The sequence below is a fragment of the Urocitellus parryii genome, chromosome 2 (assembly GCF_045843805.1).
Source record: "Urocitellus parryii isolate mUroPar1 chromosome 2, mUroPar1.hap1, whole genome shotgun sequence".
NCBI lineage: Eukaryota > Metazoa > Chordata > Mammalia > Rodentia > Sciuridae > Urocitellus > Urocitellus parryii.
In genome coordinates, this window is record NC_135532.1 from 138,833,754 (window position 1) to 138,850,030 (window position 16,277).

General features: G+C 37.3%; 1 protein-coding gene across 2 annotated transcripts in view; it reads right to left on the bottom strand.

Moving 5' to 3' along the window:
- The window catches only part of Zmat3 (zinc finger matrin-type 3), a 34,412-nt gene extending 18,388 nt beyond the window's left edge, over positions 1–16,024 (bottom strand). For both annotated transcript variants that reach the window (XM_026382816.2, XM_026382813.2), the window contains exons 1-2: positions 15,804–16,024; positions 11,820–12,146 (exon numbers count right to left, since the gene is read on the bottom strand). In XM_026382816.2, coding sequence (XP_026238601.2) covers positions 11,820–12,089 — 270 coding nt within the window. In that variant the 5' untranslated portion in view covers positions 12,090–12,146; positions 15,804–16,024. The remainder of the gene's footprint in view (positions 1–11,819; positions 12,147–15,803) is intronic.
- Between the last annotated feature and the right edge of the window lie 253 nt (positions 16,025–16,277).

Sequence of the window (16,277 nt, forward strand, 5' to 3'; positions counted from 1 at the left end):
AAATGCTCATCATCTCTAGCAATCAGAGAAATGCAAATCAAAATGACTCTAAGATTTCATCTCACTCTAGTCAGAATGGCAGCTATTATGAAGACAAACAATAATAAGTGTTGGCGAGGATGTGGGGAAGAAGGTACACTCATACACTGCTGGTGGGACTGCAAATTGGTACAGCCAATATGGAAAGCAGTATGGAGATTCCTTGGAAACCTGGGAATGGAACAACCACCATGGATCCAGCTATTCCTCTCCTCGGTTTATACCCAAAGAACTTAAAAACAGCATACTACAGGGACACATATCAATGTTTACAGCAGCACAATTCACAATAGCTAAACTGTGGAGCCAACCTACATGCCTTCAGTAGATGAATGGATTAAAAAATGTGGCATATATACACAATGGAATATTACTAAGAAATAAAAGAGAATAAAATCATGGCATTTGCAGGTAAATGGATGGAGTTAGAGAAGATAATGTGAAGTTAGCCAATCCCAAAAAACAAATGCCGAATTTTTTCTCTGATATAAGGAGTCTGACTCATAGTGGAGTAGGGAGAGGGAGTATGGGAAGAATAGAAAAACTCTAGATAGGGCAGAGGCGTAGGAGGGGAAGGGAGGGGGCAGGGGGTTAGCAATGATGGTGGAATGTGATGGACATCATTATCCAAAGTACATGTATGAAGACATGAATTGGTGTGAACATACTTTATATACAGAGATATGAAAAATTGTGCTCTATATATGTAATAAGAATTGTAATGCATTCTGCTGTCATGTAGTTAAAAAATAAAATCAAATTTTATTTTAAAAGAGTATTTGAATAAAAAAAAAAGAATGGACTGCAAGGGATGGTCGGGTATGACACGTCTCAGAGTGAACTTTTCTTTCTTTTTGAGGGACTGGGGACTGAACCTAGGGGCCCCCTGTCACTGAGACTCATCCCTAGCCCTTTTTATTTTTTCATTTTGAGATGGGGTCTTGCTAAGTTGCCCAGGCTGGTTGCAATTCTCCTGTTCCAGCCTCCCAAGCTGTTGGGATTACAAGCATGTGCCACTGTGCTTGGCTAAGAATACATTTTTTAATATAGTTTTGAACTATAGAACTATATTACTATTTTACAGAGTTTAAAAAAAGAATCAAATCAAGGAGGACAGTGGAACACAATGTGAAACACAGACAAAAGCAAACAATCCTAACTACATGAACAGAATGACTAACAAGCACACTGAAGGAGCAGAGAAAAAAATACCATGAACATTTTCATATAGTCTTAAAGTATCTTCCCACAAGACACTTATTAAACACCAAACAAAAAATACTAACTACAAGGAAGAACCCTGGCAATCCCAACCTTTGTAAACTAAGAACTTTAGAAAACAAGATTTGACTGCACATTGCAGTGATAAAAACAAAAAGAACAGTATACAATGCTATCCTCTGGCTAGTATTATTTGCTTTTCTCAGGGGTATGGATTATTGACTGCCAAACTACTTCATGTGCATTGAATGTATATGAGGAAGCATGTATTTTGTGAATAATGAAAACTGAGATCTCTCATTATCAAAGTACTTACACATAAGAAAAGATGGAATGCTAAAATGAATATACTGTTGTTTTGTACTGAAATTGGAAGTGTCCATCTGAAATCTATTTTACATACAGGTACACATAGATAGATATAGATGTAGATGTAAAGACATATTTACTAGCTCTGTTCACTGAGAAGATCTAGAAATGATGATCTTCCAGTACCAAAGGAAACAACACTTAGATTTGAGTTTCTAAATATCATTCATTCTCCAATTCCAATCATGACTACTTAAGAAATGGCTGATGGGGGAAAGCACAAGAAGATTCCCAAATGTTTTGTATTGCTAGAAATTAAAGAAGTACGCAAAAAATTATGGAAACATGTCAAGGACACAGAAACATCAGCCTGCAGGGACTCACACTGGTAAAACCTGGGGCACTCTATTGCATCAAAATAAACAATAACAGTTACAGAATATATTATCCCTAGAATAAAATAAAAATCCAGGCATCTATGATGATATAAACAAACGAATGTTGAAAAGGAAAAAATTCGTTCTTAAAATAAAATTCAAACAAATAAATGAGGGTGGGGGAAAGATCAAAACAGAAAAATCACCATTTGGCAAACACCACTGTAATAAGAATCATCACTGAGCTAGGCATGGTGGCACACCTGTAATCCCTGATACTCGGAAGGCTGAGGCAGGTGATGGCAAATTTAAGATTAACCTTTGCAATTTAGGGAGGCTCTAAGCAACTTAGTTGAGACCCTATCTCAAAACTTTTTAAATATTTTTTTAAACATTGGGGGGGTTGCTCAGTGGTTAAGCACCCCTAGGTTGAATACCCAGTACCAAAATATAATTAATTAAAAATTAGATTTAAAAAAAAAGAATCATCTCTGAGCAAAAATATGATAAGAAATAAAATACTGCTAGGCATAGTGTCACATATCTGTAATCCCAGTGACTCAGGAGGCTGAGGCAGGAAGATTTCAAGTTAGAGCTCAGCCTCAGAACTTAGCGAGACCCTATCTCAAAATTAAAAAATAAAAAGGGCTGTGGGTGTAGCTCAGGGGTTAAAAAAAAAAAAAAAAAACTCTTCATTCAATTCTCAGTACCAGAAAGAAAAAGGAAAAAAACAGATTGTGAATATAAAACAAAGAAATAAAATGTTCCCATAGACTCAAAGTATCACTCCATATGATATTTATTCAAAACAAAAAGCAAACAGTAACTTTAAAAAGGAGATCTCTTGCAGATAACACTTTAGTCGGGTGGTCAAAGTTAGTAACACTAGTACGGCAACATATTTACCTCAGGTTCTTCCTGATGTGATGGACTAGAAAGAACACAATAGTATTTCTGTAGTATTTTTGCCAAAAAAATATATAACCTGAATTTAATCAAGGCCAGGTTTGAGACATTCTACAAAACAACTTTCCAAAAACTGTAAGATCAAAAAAAAAAGATTTATGATGTCAAAATACATTCAACTGTCATTTATAACTAAAAATTACAAATTTTTAAAAAGTGATAAAATTTTAAAAAAAGAAAAGAAAAACCAAGGACCTGTCCAAATTAAAGGAAACATGAAAATGACATACAAAATTTCATTATAGATTGGTTATTGGAACCAAAGAGATCATTAGTAGATAACTGGGGAGATATAAATAGCTTTTAGATTAGATAATATTATTGCATTAATTTTCTGGCTTCAATAATTTTACTGTAGTTATGTATTAATATTTGGGGAATCAGAATGATGTGCAAACAGAAATTTTTGGACTTTGTCCTATTTTTGGAACTGTTTTGTAAGTCTACAATAATTCAAACTAAAAAGCTAGATAAAAATTACCCAAAGCCACAAATAAATGGTACAGTGGGGGACAATCTGGTTCCAGAATACATGCCACCGTGCTCTATTGCCTCCTAGGACCATTCAACAGTATTAAGGACTACCTCAGGTATAAAAACTGTTTTTAAAATGCATTATGCATTTGACTTTCATATATGAATAGTATCATCATCATTGTCAAAATCATCATCTTCGACAGGCAGAAACAGGTTAAGAAATATTTCCAACATTATACATCTAACAGGTGGTTAAGACTACAAAGTTAATGCTAGTCTGACCCCAAAGTCATGAGTTTCATGCCCTTAATATCCTAAGGAAAAAAGAAATATTAAGACATCAAGAGATCCTCAAAAATCAAAGATATAATTGTCAAAATTTAAAAATTCAATATAGAATTAGAAGTCAAAAACACATCAAGTTAAAATAAACAACATAGTAACTAAAAAGAGAAGAGACAAACAATACAGTAGTCCCCCTATGCCTTAGTTTTGCTTTCTACAATCTCAGTTACCCATGGTTCTACCTCAATATATAGTGAACGGAAAATTCCTGAAATAAAAATACATATGTTTTGAATTGTGTAACATTCTGAGTAGTGTGGTAAAATCTCATTCCATACTGCTTCATCCTGTTCTGATTGTGAATCATCATCCCTTTATCCAGAATATCCATGATTACGCCACCACTCTTTAGTCATTTAGAAGACATTGTACAGGTTATCAACTGTCACTTCATTGCAAAAAGTATCTTTTATATTACTTAATAATGGCCCCCAGTGGAAAACCTAGTGATATTGATGATTCAGAAATGCCAAAGAGAAACTGTAAAGTACATTCTTTAAGTGACAAGTTAAAGTGAAAGTTCTCAGAGGAGGAAAAAAAAATCATACACTGAGGTTGCTAATGTCTATGGCAATGATAAATTCACCCATGAAATTGTGAAGGGAAAAGAAATGCATGCTACTGTTGCTGTCACATTCAAACTGCAAAAGTTGTAGCCACAGTGCATAAGGGCTTAGTAAAGATGGAAAAGTTATTTAATTTGTGTATATATGCATATGAAAAAAAAACATAGCATATAAAGGGTTTGGTATATGTTTCAGGAATATGTCAGGGGTCTTGGAATATATCCCTCATGGATAAAAAAGTCTACTAGATAAAAATAAATAAATCCATCAATTATTCTTCAGTAAGCTGGAGAGGAGGAAAAATTCAACAGGTCTAGAGATAGTAAGATTTCCAGAAAGAGAAAGAAAAAAAAATAGAAAGAGGACATTAGCTAAGTCCCCAGAGCTCAAAGAATCAGGAGTATATAAATTGAAAGTTTCTACTACAGCTGAACAGAAGTGAAAAAGGACCTAGACACATCCATCAATGTGAAATTTCAGATTCCAAGGATAAAAGAGACAAAAAGCTTACTGAAAAAGAAACCAACAATAACAAACAAACAAACAAAAAAGGACACAAAACTAAAGCAGGTCACCTATAAAAGAATAAATCAGGCCAGGCACAATAGCACACACCTGTAATTCCACCTACTCGGGAGGCTGAGGTGAGGCAGGAGGATCATAAGCTTGAGGCCAACCTTGGCAATTTAGTGAGGCCCTGTCTCAAAACAAAAAATAAAAAGGGCTGGATGTGGCTCAATGGTAGAGCACCCCAGGATTCAATCCCCTTTACCTCCTTCAAAAAAAAAAGAATAAGAATCAGAATAAGATTTCCCTCAGCAAAATTAGATAATTAAAATACAAACACACATAAATGGAGTAGCCTTTAAGACGAAAAATAATTGTTAATCTAGAACTAAACTGTCAAATACAAAGGCATAACACAAACATTTTTTAGAAATATAAGATTTCAGAAAAAATCTACTTTGCACTCCTCCTCCATTTTATTTACGGGAGATATATGTTGCAATATACATTTATATTTATTCTTTCTTCCTTTAAGTCATGTGAAGATGCACTCCAACAAAACACAATTAAAAAGACAAACAATAAAAGGAGTATAATGAGAAAATAGTGACCCATTCCAAAGAGCAATGAAGGAATGTACAAAATTGACAACTGTGTATGTAGCAAACCCTCAGCACTACCCACTGAAAAATGGGAGCAAGAAAACAGAGGCAACTAAGATAAAGGGAGATTCCATGCAAAAGAGATCATGATTGGGAATTCTGGGGGGGGGGGGGGCAGAAAAAAGAGTATATGAAAAACGCAAGAAAAAAGTGGAAAGAAGTAAAACAACTAAAAGAGAAAAACAACTAAAAAAAGATAAGTAAAACAACTAAAAACTCTAGGAATACAAAAAGCTACACAATGAATCAGGATTCAAATATAGAAAAACTTGTCCAAATTAGAACAGGAAATCAATGGGTTGTAAACGATTAAAAAGTTAAGAAGCTATTACTTTTTTTAAAAAAAGGCATAAGATCTTCTTGCTATTTTTCAAAAAAGTACCAGGAGCTCGAGGAAAAACAGCTTTTGCAAAGTTATAGTTCACATACGAATTAAACTAATATGACTTTAAGCAACTGAGACATTCCAAAAAGTTACACATTTGATATCTCTTTTGAGTACCATGGCATGATGCAACTAGAAAAACAGGGAAGGAAACAGCTTTTCAGTGAACAATATTTCCCTACCCAGAATAATGCAAAATTTAATTGTCAGTTTTTAACAACTGGAACCAACCTGCCAAAAGAACATGGAAAACTTAATTTGATTGTAGACTAGACAAAATATTATCAGTCTTCATAATGTCAAAGTGAAACCAGAGCCAACCCAAGTTGGGAGGCGGAATAAAGAACAGAATGATGAAAAAGAAAGAAAAGGATAAGGAATGTGTGGAGAAAGGAGAAGAGGTAATTACTGCTTTTCATTATAAACTCTTGGTTCCACAGACATTATTTTGAGTAGAAACATTTTTTTTAATTTTTTTTAACGAGAAAATTGTCAAGAGGTGAAAAACTGCTAGATTTTGGCCTGTAGGACCACAGATGACTTCAGACCACTTGGGGCATACTGTAATGCACACTATAGGATAGTGTGCTGGGGAATCAGAAATAAAGACTGGAAAAGAACAATTACATGTGACCAAACTTTAAGGAAAAAAGAGAAGAGGAAAAGGTTATAACAGGAGGGATTACAAGTAAAGGGAAAGTCGCCATTGCCATTTTAACTTACATGGAAGAGACTTGGACATGATTTTGATTTGACTGCAGTGAAAGAAGTGATGAAATTCAGAGGGCAGCGTAAGAAATCAAACGTGGACAAAAGAAGGGATATCTATTTGTTTTAGTCGGCTTTTTCGCTGCTATCATTACAAGGACCCAACCAGAACAACTGTAGAGAAGGAAAAGTTAATTTGAGGGCTCACGGTTTCAGAAGTCTCGATCCACAGACAACTAGCTTTATTCCTCAAGTTTCCAGGTGAAGCAGAACAATATAGCGGTAGAATGTACAGAGGGAAGCAGCTCACAAGATGACCAGAAAGCAGAGAGAGATCGCTTGCTAGATACAAATGTATAGCCCCCAAAGCCACGCCCCCAATGCTCCACCTCCTCCAGCCACACCCCACCTGCCTTCAGTTACCACTAGATTAATCCCATCCGGTGATTAATTCACTGATGGGGTCAAGGCTTTTGAAATTCAATAATTCCTTCTCTGAACCTTGCACAGGTGAGCTTTTGGGGGACGACTGACATCCAAACTATAACACTATTCTTCTGAAATAAAAAGAAAGGAGATAGGGTAGACTCTGAAGATGAGGCAGAAAGCTGCTAAACTCCAACTTGTGTGTGTGTGTGGGGGGGGGGGGACCGTAGCGCTTCAATCCCTAACATGAACTCAGCCAGGGCTGGGCGAGCTTACAGAACTGGTCATTGCGACAGCAATACAATAGAACCAACAAGGACTTACCTTAGGAAACATAAGTATTCAGAAAAATTTACTTCCTATTACTCCCTCATTTTATTTAAGAGAGAGAGGTATGTTGCAATGTACATTTATATGGAGTCTTCCTTTAAGTAATGTGGAAATGTACTTCAACAAAACAAAGCAAACAGACTAAGTGGAGAGGCCGCTGGTCTGGGTGAAAGTCCTTTTACATTTGAGAGTCATTTTATGTTACCTCATCTGTTGGTTCCATTATTTTTTTAAGGTAACCTGGTATCTGGCTCCAGAGGAGTATCTCTGGAGGACAACCAAGGAGGTCAGGTTTTACTGGTTGATACAAGGTCCTACAGGAAGTTCCTATCGAGGTAGTAACAACAGTTAAGGGAGCTGTGTGCCTTCTTTTACAACCTTCTAAAGCTACAAGATGAAATGAATTTTAGTTCCTTTCAGACCAAAACACTCTAAACAAGAGGTATCTCTTTTAATCAGCCAGTATTTATTAATATAAAGTACACAATTCTCACAACCCTGCAAGGGAAATACAATCACCCCTACTTTATAGACATGAATAGAGATTAAATGTCTTGCCTAAAGTAGCTGAGCCCAGATTGCAGCCCAAATCTGTCAGATTTCAAAGTATATATGCCCCTTGTGCTTTGAAAACAACAAATCTGAAGTATATTTTGATAATTCTCAGTCCACTGCAAGTTCCTTTGGATGGGGGGAAGTTTTTTTTTTTATAATTCTTATAACTTTTTTCCTTATTTCCTTTCTTCAATTAGAGCATTATACACACACACACACACACACACACACACACACACACAGTAGCTGGGTTCATCCCAATAAAATCATACATCCATGAAATCTGACCTACTCCATTTCAGTCCCTGTTCCTCCCTCCTTTTACCTCCCCTAAGCACCCCTACCCCCACTCCACTCATCCTCCCCTTGCTCATTGTAAGGGAGAATTTTGAAAACATCAAAATCAGCTGAGATTAGAGTTACTGATTATTCCATCCAAACTGGAGAATCCCTGTTACAATGTATGTGCATAAATCAACACTTTAAATTTGGGGGAAAATTGTATTCTTTACATTATGAATTAAGACCACTACATTCAGCATCATAATTCTACAACTACTTTTTTTAACCTGTGTCCTGTCTCTCTTTCTAATGAATCTAGATAGTTCAACAGGTTGTTATCTGATACTAAGTCTTATATATAGAAATGTATGGGGTTTTTCTCTTTCCACATTTTTTAAATATATTTTTTAATTGTAGGTGGACACAATACCTTTATTTCATTTTTATATGGTGCTAAGGATCGAATCCAGTGCCTCATGTGTGCCAAGCGAGCGCTCTACAACTGAGCCACAACCCCAGCCCTCTTTCCACATTTTTTTATTGGTGCATTGTAGTTGTACATAATGATGGGCTTTGTTGAGAAATGTATGTTTATGACAAAATTTAGAAATGCACTTTGAGTAACTACTTATTTTTCATATGGACATGCAAATTAGCAGACAACAGTGTCTGCCTTTCAACTGTGGATGCCTGAGGAAACGTTGTCCATGCTTTTTGCTTTTTTATTTCTGTTAATAACCTTCCATCTTAAAGCAGCTCTTCCCCTGGGTATTTATGCTAATGAAACAGTGTTAGTATTATTCCATGCCAGGCTAGCCCTAAGTACCTGAAGCATACAGATTTTAATAAAATGAAGACATGTTTCTCCTCCAAAAAATTTGACTTTAAATTAAATTATAATGAAAGCCATGATTTTGAGACTGCAAAATTAAATAATCTCATTAAAAAATAAAACAACAGTTGAAGATGTTCTGAAGCCTGACCACATTGTAAAAGTTCTGGGAATAAAACTATATGTGTGAGGATATATCCAGCTCATTGATAAGGTAGCAGCAGACTGAGACATAGGGATGTCAGGGGGAAATGGTAGTAAGCTTAAAGGGAAGTATTTATGGAGGAGTTTCCACAGTGTGCCCCAGATTATGGGAATGGAATACAGAAACACCAGTTGCTTACAATACCCATGGAAATTTGAAACTTTGGGATTTCAATAATGTTATTAACTAAAAAGTTTTCAGTAATATAATCAGTGTTTCATCACTTTACATGAAGGTGTTTCTGGCTCATAAACAGATTGACAGTGACCACTTTTATCTTGTGCATAACTGAATAATGGATTTATGATCACTCTGTATTAAAATTACAATGTAGATTTTTTAGTTTTCAAATAAAATTTTATGTCCATTATCTTATTTAATCCTAAACCACTCTGTTCTGTTATTCTGTAATCATTGTCATTCTGCCTATTCCTAGTGCTTGCTAACACTCATAGGTCTTACAGTTGTTGTCACCGTCTACTAATGCAATCCTTGATATGCCCCCCCCCCCCAGGCTCACCTTCCATGTTCTCCTTACTGTTGGTTAGCCCACCTCCAGGTTATGCTCAAGCTCTGGTCCTTTGAGTCTCATCTACTCCAGGATCCATACTCCTTCATCTTGACCAATTCCATTAAATGCAAATCTAGATTTCACTTCTAGCATTAGCTTTCTTCCAAGTTACTCTAATGAAATTGCTTTGTACTTTTATACATAAACTTCTCCACCCTGATTTCTCTGTTTAAAAACAAAACAAAAACCTTCTCCTTTAAAATTCACTTGTCTCTCCTTTTTGCTTTTATTTTTACCCTACTGTTTGGCTGACTGAATTGTCCCTTCTGACAAGCCATCCTGCCCCTCTAACTTTTCCACTTAAAAATTCTGATTATTGAATCTGTCAAATTCTTCTTCCCTTATTTTCTAATTTTTTAGTCACTGCATAACTGAGGGAAATAAAATTAAGTGTAATTACATATCTTGTCAAATAAAAAACTTAGAGCAAACACACACAGAAATGTACATTTAAAAAAAAGCTGTTACTTATCTAGTTTAAGCTTTATAATCCAATAATCTTGCATTAAGCTGAATTCTGTCTATGCATAACCCAGAGCATCCATCACTGTCTATAGAATCAAAAAATTATGCTGGAGAAAAAGGATAAGAGGTATGTGCATACAAAATTACATATTGCCCAAGAGTTTTCCTTCATCAAAATAAACTACTCTTTCTTAAAAGGCAATTATGTGTATGACACATTAATGATTAGCTCCCATTAATGATTTAGTAAGGGCTTTATATAACCAAAACCCAAAACGTTAGAATTCAGGCTTGATTTTTCACAATGAGCCTCAGGTTATAAAACTGAACATCCCACACAAATAAATGAAGAAGAAAGTTAACATGGAATCTTGAATTTGTGATTAGTCGTTCTAACAGATTCCTTGACAGACAAAGAAAGACCCTATATCAAACCCATTGTGTTAGGGAGTGATACACCAAGGGAGTAAGAACAGAAATGGAGGAAAAGAAAATGTAAAAAAAGAAAAGAAAAAAAAAAGACCAGAGGAGGCCTTTATGAACCAAGGATGACAAGGCCAAGATTAGAGAGAGAGAATCAACTCAACTCTGCCACTAAGGGCAAAACAATGGGAGCTCCAGGGAAGCTACATATCATGCCTTCTCCTAAATCCCCAGAAAACAATTCACCATCAGAATACTTCTGGTGCACAATTACAAAGTGAAACAATTGTCCAGGCTTGGGGGTCAAAACAAAAGATTTACACAGCAAACAAAAAATTCAAACCAGGGAAAGTTATACTATCAGAGTAGAAGAAATACCTTTTTCACAGTCAGCTTTCTACCAAGATGTCTGACTGCTAGAGACATTCATGGAGAAAACAGATAGTCAAATCAATGATGGCCCAGAAGATAATCTCCACTCAGTGGGGTTTGGCCTAGATTAGTGCCCACTTCACTTTTTTCCAGAAAAAGAGATTATATAATTCCATACAGTCAACAACCTAGAATAAAATAAATACTATATCCTCTCTTTCTAGTAAAAATTTAATCTCACATTTGCTCTTAGGTAATGGTACCCTTTAAAATCCACTCTCCATTCTACATTGAGGTAAAAGCTTAATCTTAAATCAGTTTACACTAATGAGAATGAACAGGGCTCAATACTCCAATGTCATTTTATTCTCACTACAAAGACATCTGTGTTTTCTTTAGGGTTATACAGGAAGAGCTGAAGTCAAAAACGGAAAGCAAGAGAATAATATGGAGAGAGTACCTCAACTGATGCAAACTGAATTAGCGTCTAAATGATTTTCCACTGAATTGAATTTGGCACATCATGTTGTCCTTAGAACCACAAGTTCAAACATCAGCATAAAGGTTTACATTTGCTCACAAAGACTTGTCAACTACCAAATGCCACTTAGTGTAAACAGTTGAGAATCATTGTATGAAAAATGATACTTATGTTTATATAGGAACATTATTATTATTAGTCAAACAAATAAATACTTAGTTGTTTCTCTAAGCTTTCATGATTTTCCATAGTCAGTCTTATGTGGAAAACCAAGTGCTTAAATAGGCAGAGCCTGAATACCTGAGTTTCCCTTACCTGATAATGAGCCTGAGCTTGCTGTGCTGAGTTCAGGGTGACATTACAGAGTTTACAGTACAGGGGCTTACATAGCTCCTCCAGGGCAGAGTCTTGCTCCCCTCCCTTAGGTAATTCTTCTTCCCCAGCCAGAGGCAAGGATGCCTCTTGCCCAAAAGGCTTCTGTGGTGGAAGCTGCAAGGTTCCTGAAGACCTGGTGGCCACTGACATAGGAGGAGAGGATGAAGGTCGCTTAGGTAGAGGAAGCCCGGCCTGTTGCAAGAGGATCATTGGGTAGGAAAGCTGTGGGCATAATCCAATAGGCGATAAGAAGTTGAGTCTTCAAATCTAAATCAATAGCAAACACAAACAAAAAACAGTTAAAAATGAGACCTTAGCAACAAGATATATAAATGACATCATCATCTGATTCTTTCCCCTACTTCTCCAAAACCATCTTTGGGACCTCTTTCCTTTTGTTTCATCTAGCAAACTTTCCCTGCTAGTTCATTCACACTGACACGAAGCTCTTCCACTGAGAATGGTTCTATAGATTTGGCTTTATTTTCCCTGACACAGCTCCAACTGCTGTCCGTCCCTCTAGTCTGTGAACATTAATAGCACTGCATCCATGGCTAATTAAATCTAAAAATCACATGGCTGAAATGGACATCAAAGGTCACCTCATCCAGACCCCTTCCCTCAGGCACACTTAAGCACTCTGGATGACAATTATGCATAGACAAAAAGAAAAAAAAATGGCTAAGATCTTGGAAAATATCTCTTTTCCATCCAAATGATGTCAAGACTAAAAAAAAAGAAAAAAGAGTATCACTTCTGAGAATCCTTAAAGCACTTCCACAACTAGCTCAAATACCAAGCAGCTGTAGGAATAACCCAGAATTAAAATGTGACAGTAATAAATAGAAAGTATGCCTGCTAGCCAGGCTCAATGGCACTGCCTGTAATCCCAGCAACTTGAGAGGCTGAGGCAGGAGGATCACAAGTTCAAAGCAGCCTCAGCAACTTACCAAAGCCCTAAGCAACTTAGTAAGAACTTGTCTCAAAATAAAAAATAAAAAGTGCTGGGGATGTTGTTAAGTGCCCTTGAGTTGAATCCCTAGTACCAAAAAAGAAAAAGAAAGTATTCAACTAGCAATATTTATTTAGTTGAGCTAATGATTCCTTAGAGCAGAGGTTGAACCAAACAGCTTGTGGGCCACATAGAGCCACAGATGTGCTATTTGGAATACTGTGTTTTGTTTTGCTTTCATTTTTAAAATTGAATTAGTTGTCAATACTTAAAAATCAAGAGATCTGTGGTTTTGTGTAATAAAAGGATGATCTGGCAACACTGGTCCTGTGTTTCTCCAAGGGAAATAATAAGCAAGTTACAACTCAAAGGATTGTCCCCCATAGCCAGGCCTGCTTTCTCCAGGCCACATCAGTCACCCCTCAGACTGCTACCCGTAGTTGATGATACCATCTCATATATACCTTCTTCAAGAGGTAAACTATGTGCAGAAAACAAGGTAGCCACATTGGTAAATGTCCAATGGAATAATGAATCACACTATAATAAGCTCTATCATAATTCAAGTTTCTTAGTCTTCAGACAATTTCTTTCCCCTATCTTACGAAATAACTGATAATCTCCATTTTCCTTAGAAAAGACCCAAAATGGTCCACCTTCTCTTCAATCTTTATCCATGATTTCTCCTGCCTCCCACCCAGATGGTATCTTAATTCTGACTATCTCAAAATGAATCATGGGTACACCCTTTTGAGTTCCCAAGATTCTAATTAACCCAAATTAGAATCCTTATTTCAAAATCTACAATTCCCTCCACTCTCAATACTATTAACACCTCTTTTCTTGGTCAATAGAAAATACCTATTTTTAGCTGCTGGAATTTTCCATCAGGATGAAATGTATACTATGGCAATATAGATGTTCTAAAATGAATCAAGTTTCGAAAAGTTAAAAGAGTATGTCTTATCAAATTCAATAAATATATATCAAAGAGAAATTGTAATTAAGTAACAACTTTTATACTAAATTCAAGGTCTGGGGGCAGGAGAAGAAATCACTATAAGTGGGAACTAATGTGGTAAAGGACAAAATGCAAAAATCATATAATCTAATAATTCTTCTTATTAATCATAACTTAGAAAAGTGATACTATCATTTGACTCACAAGCAGGAGTATGCTTCCCATATCTCCAGGAACATAAAAAAAAAAAGCAATACAGATTTAAAATGTCTAAAACATCAGGTTCTCTATAATGGTACTATTTCTCTCGATTAAAAATCAAGCAAAGACAATCAAAAAGCAAAGACGGATATTGATATTTTTGAAAGGGAAACTAAAGAGACAATGACCAGCTTTTTAAAAGTTTGACAACCTAATTATAATAACTGATTATGTTAAAGGTTACCTAGCCAATGTGTACAGTCACACTGATGCTAAGTTGCCATAAACATGCAGCTGGGTTTTAAGAGAAAAGGTACAGAAGGGTGTCAAACATTCGTATAAAGAAAATCAGCAATATAGACAGAAAATCAAATGCTACCAATTGTTGAGACAAGTCTGGACTTGTTTAATAAAAGCTCACTCCCACTGGAGGAAACTCTAGTATGTGACTCCCCCCCCCCATGTTATCTACAGGTTTCCATCAAAATAAAGGCCCTTCAAGGCACAAAAATACAAAAAGCTTCCTTCCAGAGGAGTGGAATTAAAAAAAAAAATAGTCTTGCCAAGCACAGACTTACCTGCAATTACATTTTTTATCATGTCTAAAGAGTAGCTAGCTATTCCAAAATTAATTCTTCTGTTATATTTAACAATCAACATAAAATCAACTCCCTTGAAAGAGCTTTATGTGATGATTGAAAGAAGTATTACTGCATTTGTAAACAAAAATTAGCAAAAACTACAAATCTAAAATAAAACCAAGCCTTTGGTGAATGCGCAAATGATGGAATATAAAGACCCAAAACATATGTGACTCAGATCCGTTCGACTGTTGCATTGGTTTAAGAGAGACTAATCTGAAAGCTGATATAAATAGCTATTCCTTAGATCTTAAAAACCATTCAATTTGATGCTTGCAGTAGCATAAACGATGGATTTATGGTAGTTAATATCCTAGTTGGTAAAGGTTTTGAGAGGACACTAAAAAAAAAAAAAAAATCAAAGCTCCACAATATACCTGTTTAAAGAAAACGAATTATTGTAACATACTGAGTTTTCATGATTGGACTGGGGCCTACTCTTCACATACTGTATTGAACTCAATCGCTTTCTCATTTGGAGAAATCCACAGAGGAAAGAGAACAGAATACAGAAACAGGTTTCTGACATCTCAACAAACTGGGGAAGACTGTCACTGGGAATTCTGGAAACGAGGGAAAGTCAGGGCAGCATTGCTCAGAGGTCATGAGAACGCAGCAATAAGAATACAAGCGAGAAAACCAGAAAAACGATCAGCAGAGGCAAGATATGTCATATAAGCAAGACCCAAAAGAACGAAGGAAACTGGGAGGGAAGAGGCCTTGGTAAACGGGCAAATGTTTTCCAGTCTCAGCTATGTCGGTTCCGAATCCTAGGGAACCGTTTACACAAGTGAATCAAAGCTACAGATACCTCAGCATCGCCCACATACACCTCACATTCCTGAGATGTGCATGCACACACACGAACACACACACACACACACACACACACACACACACCTCCCCCCTCAATCCCCTAAGGATGCCATCACGAAAGATGGAATCCCCCGACTCCCATCGGGTGAGGACTAGTGCAAGGGCCAAGGCAGCTGCAAGCACAAATGATCCAAACAGTACACGTGAAATGCTCAAAACAAACGGATAAATAAGAGCAGTCCAGGCACCGTCACGTGGAGGGCAGGTGGAAAGACAGCGTGAAAAGGGAACCTCTAGTCCAGTGCTCCCGGATCGTCCTAAACGCCCTGAGGCTCCCAGTCGCCCGCACTTACCGGAACCCCCGGGACGCGGCGGCAGTCTCGGCGCCGCGTCCGTCCCGGACGCCCGCCGCCGCCAGCCCTGCGCGCCCGGCTCGACCCGGCTCCACCCCGCCTCTGTTCGGAGCAACTTTCTCCGCTCGCGGCCGCCGAGCCCCCTCCACAGCTGAAGGCTGACTGTCAAAAGTCAGTCCAACCCTACCCACAGGGAAACAGCTGCAGGAAGTGACTGCGGAACCGGGAGGCGGCGGAGGAGGAGACTGAGGGCGCCGGGTCGGCGTCGCAACTGCGCATGTGCCTGACGGAGCAGGCCCAGCGGCAGCGACGGAAGGCGGCGGCGGCGGCGGTGACGACTAAGATCGCGGCTTCAGCATCCCTGGCCACCGCCAGGGCGTGGGGCAGGTGCTTCAACCGCAAGTTCGGGGGCTTAGCACTGAGACCCTACAAGAAAAAAAGGCCTGAGTCAGAAAAAAGGTGCACCACTGCCCG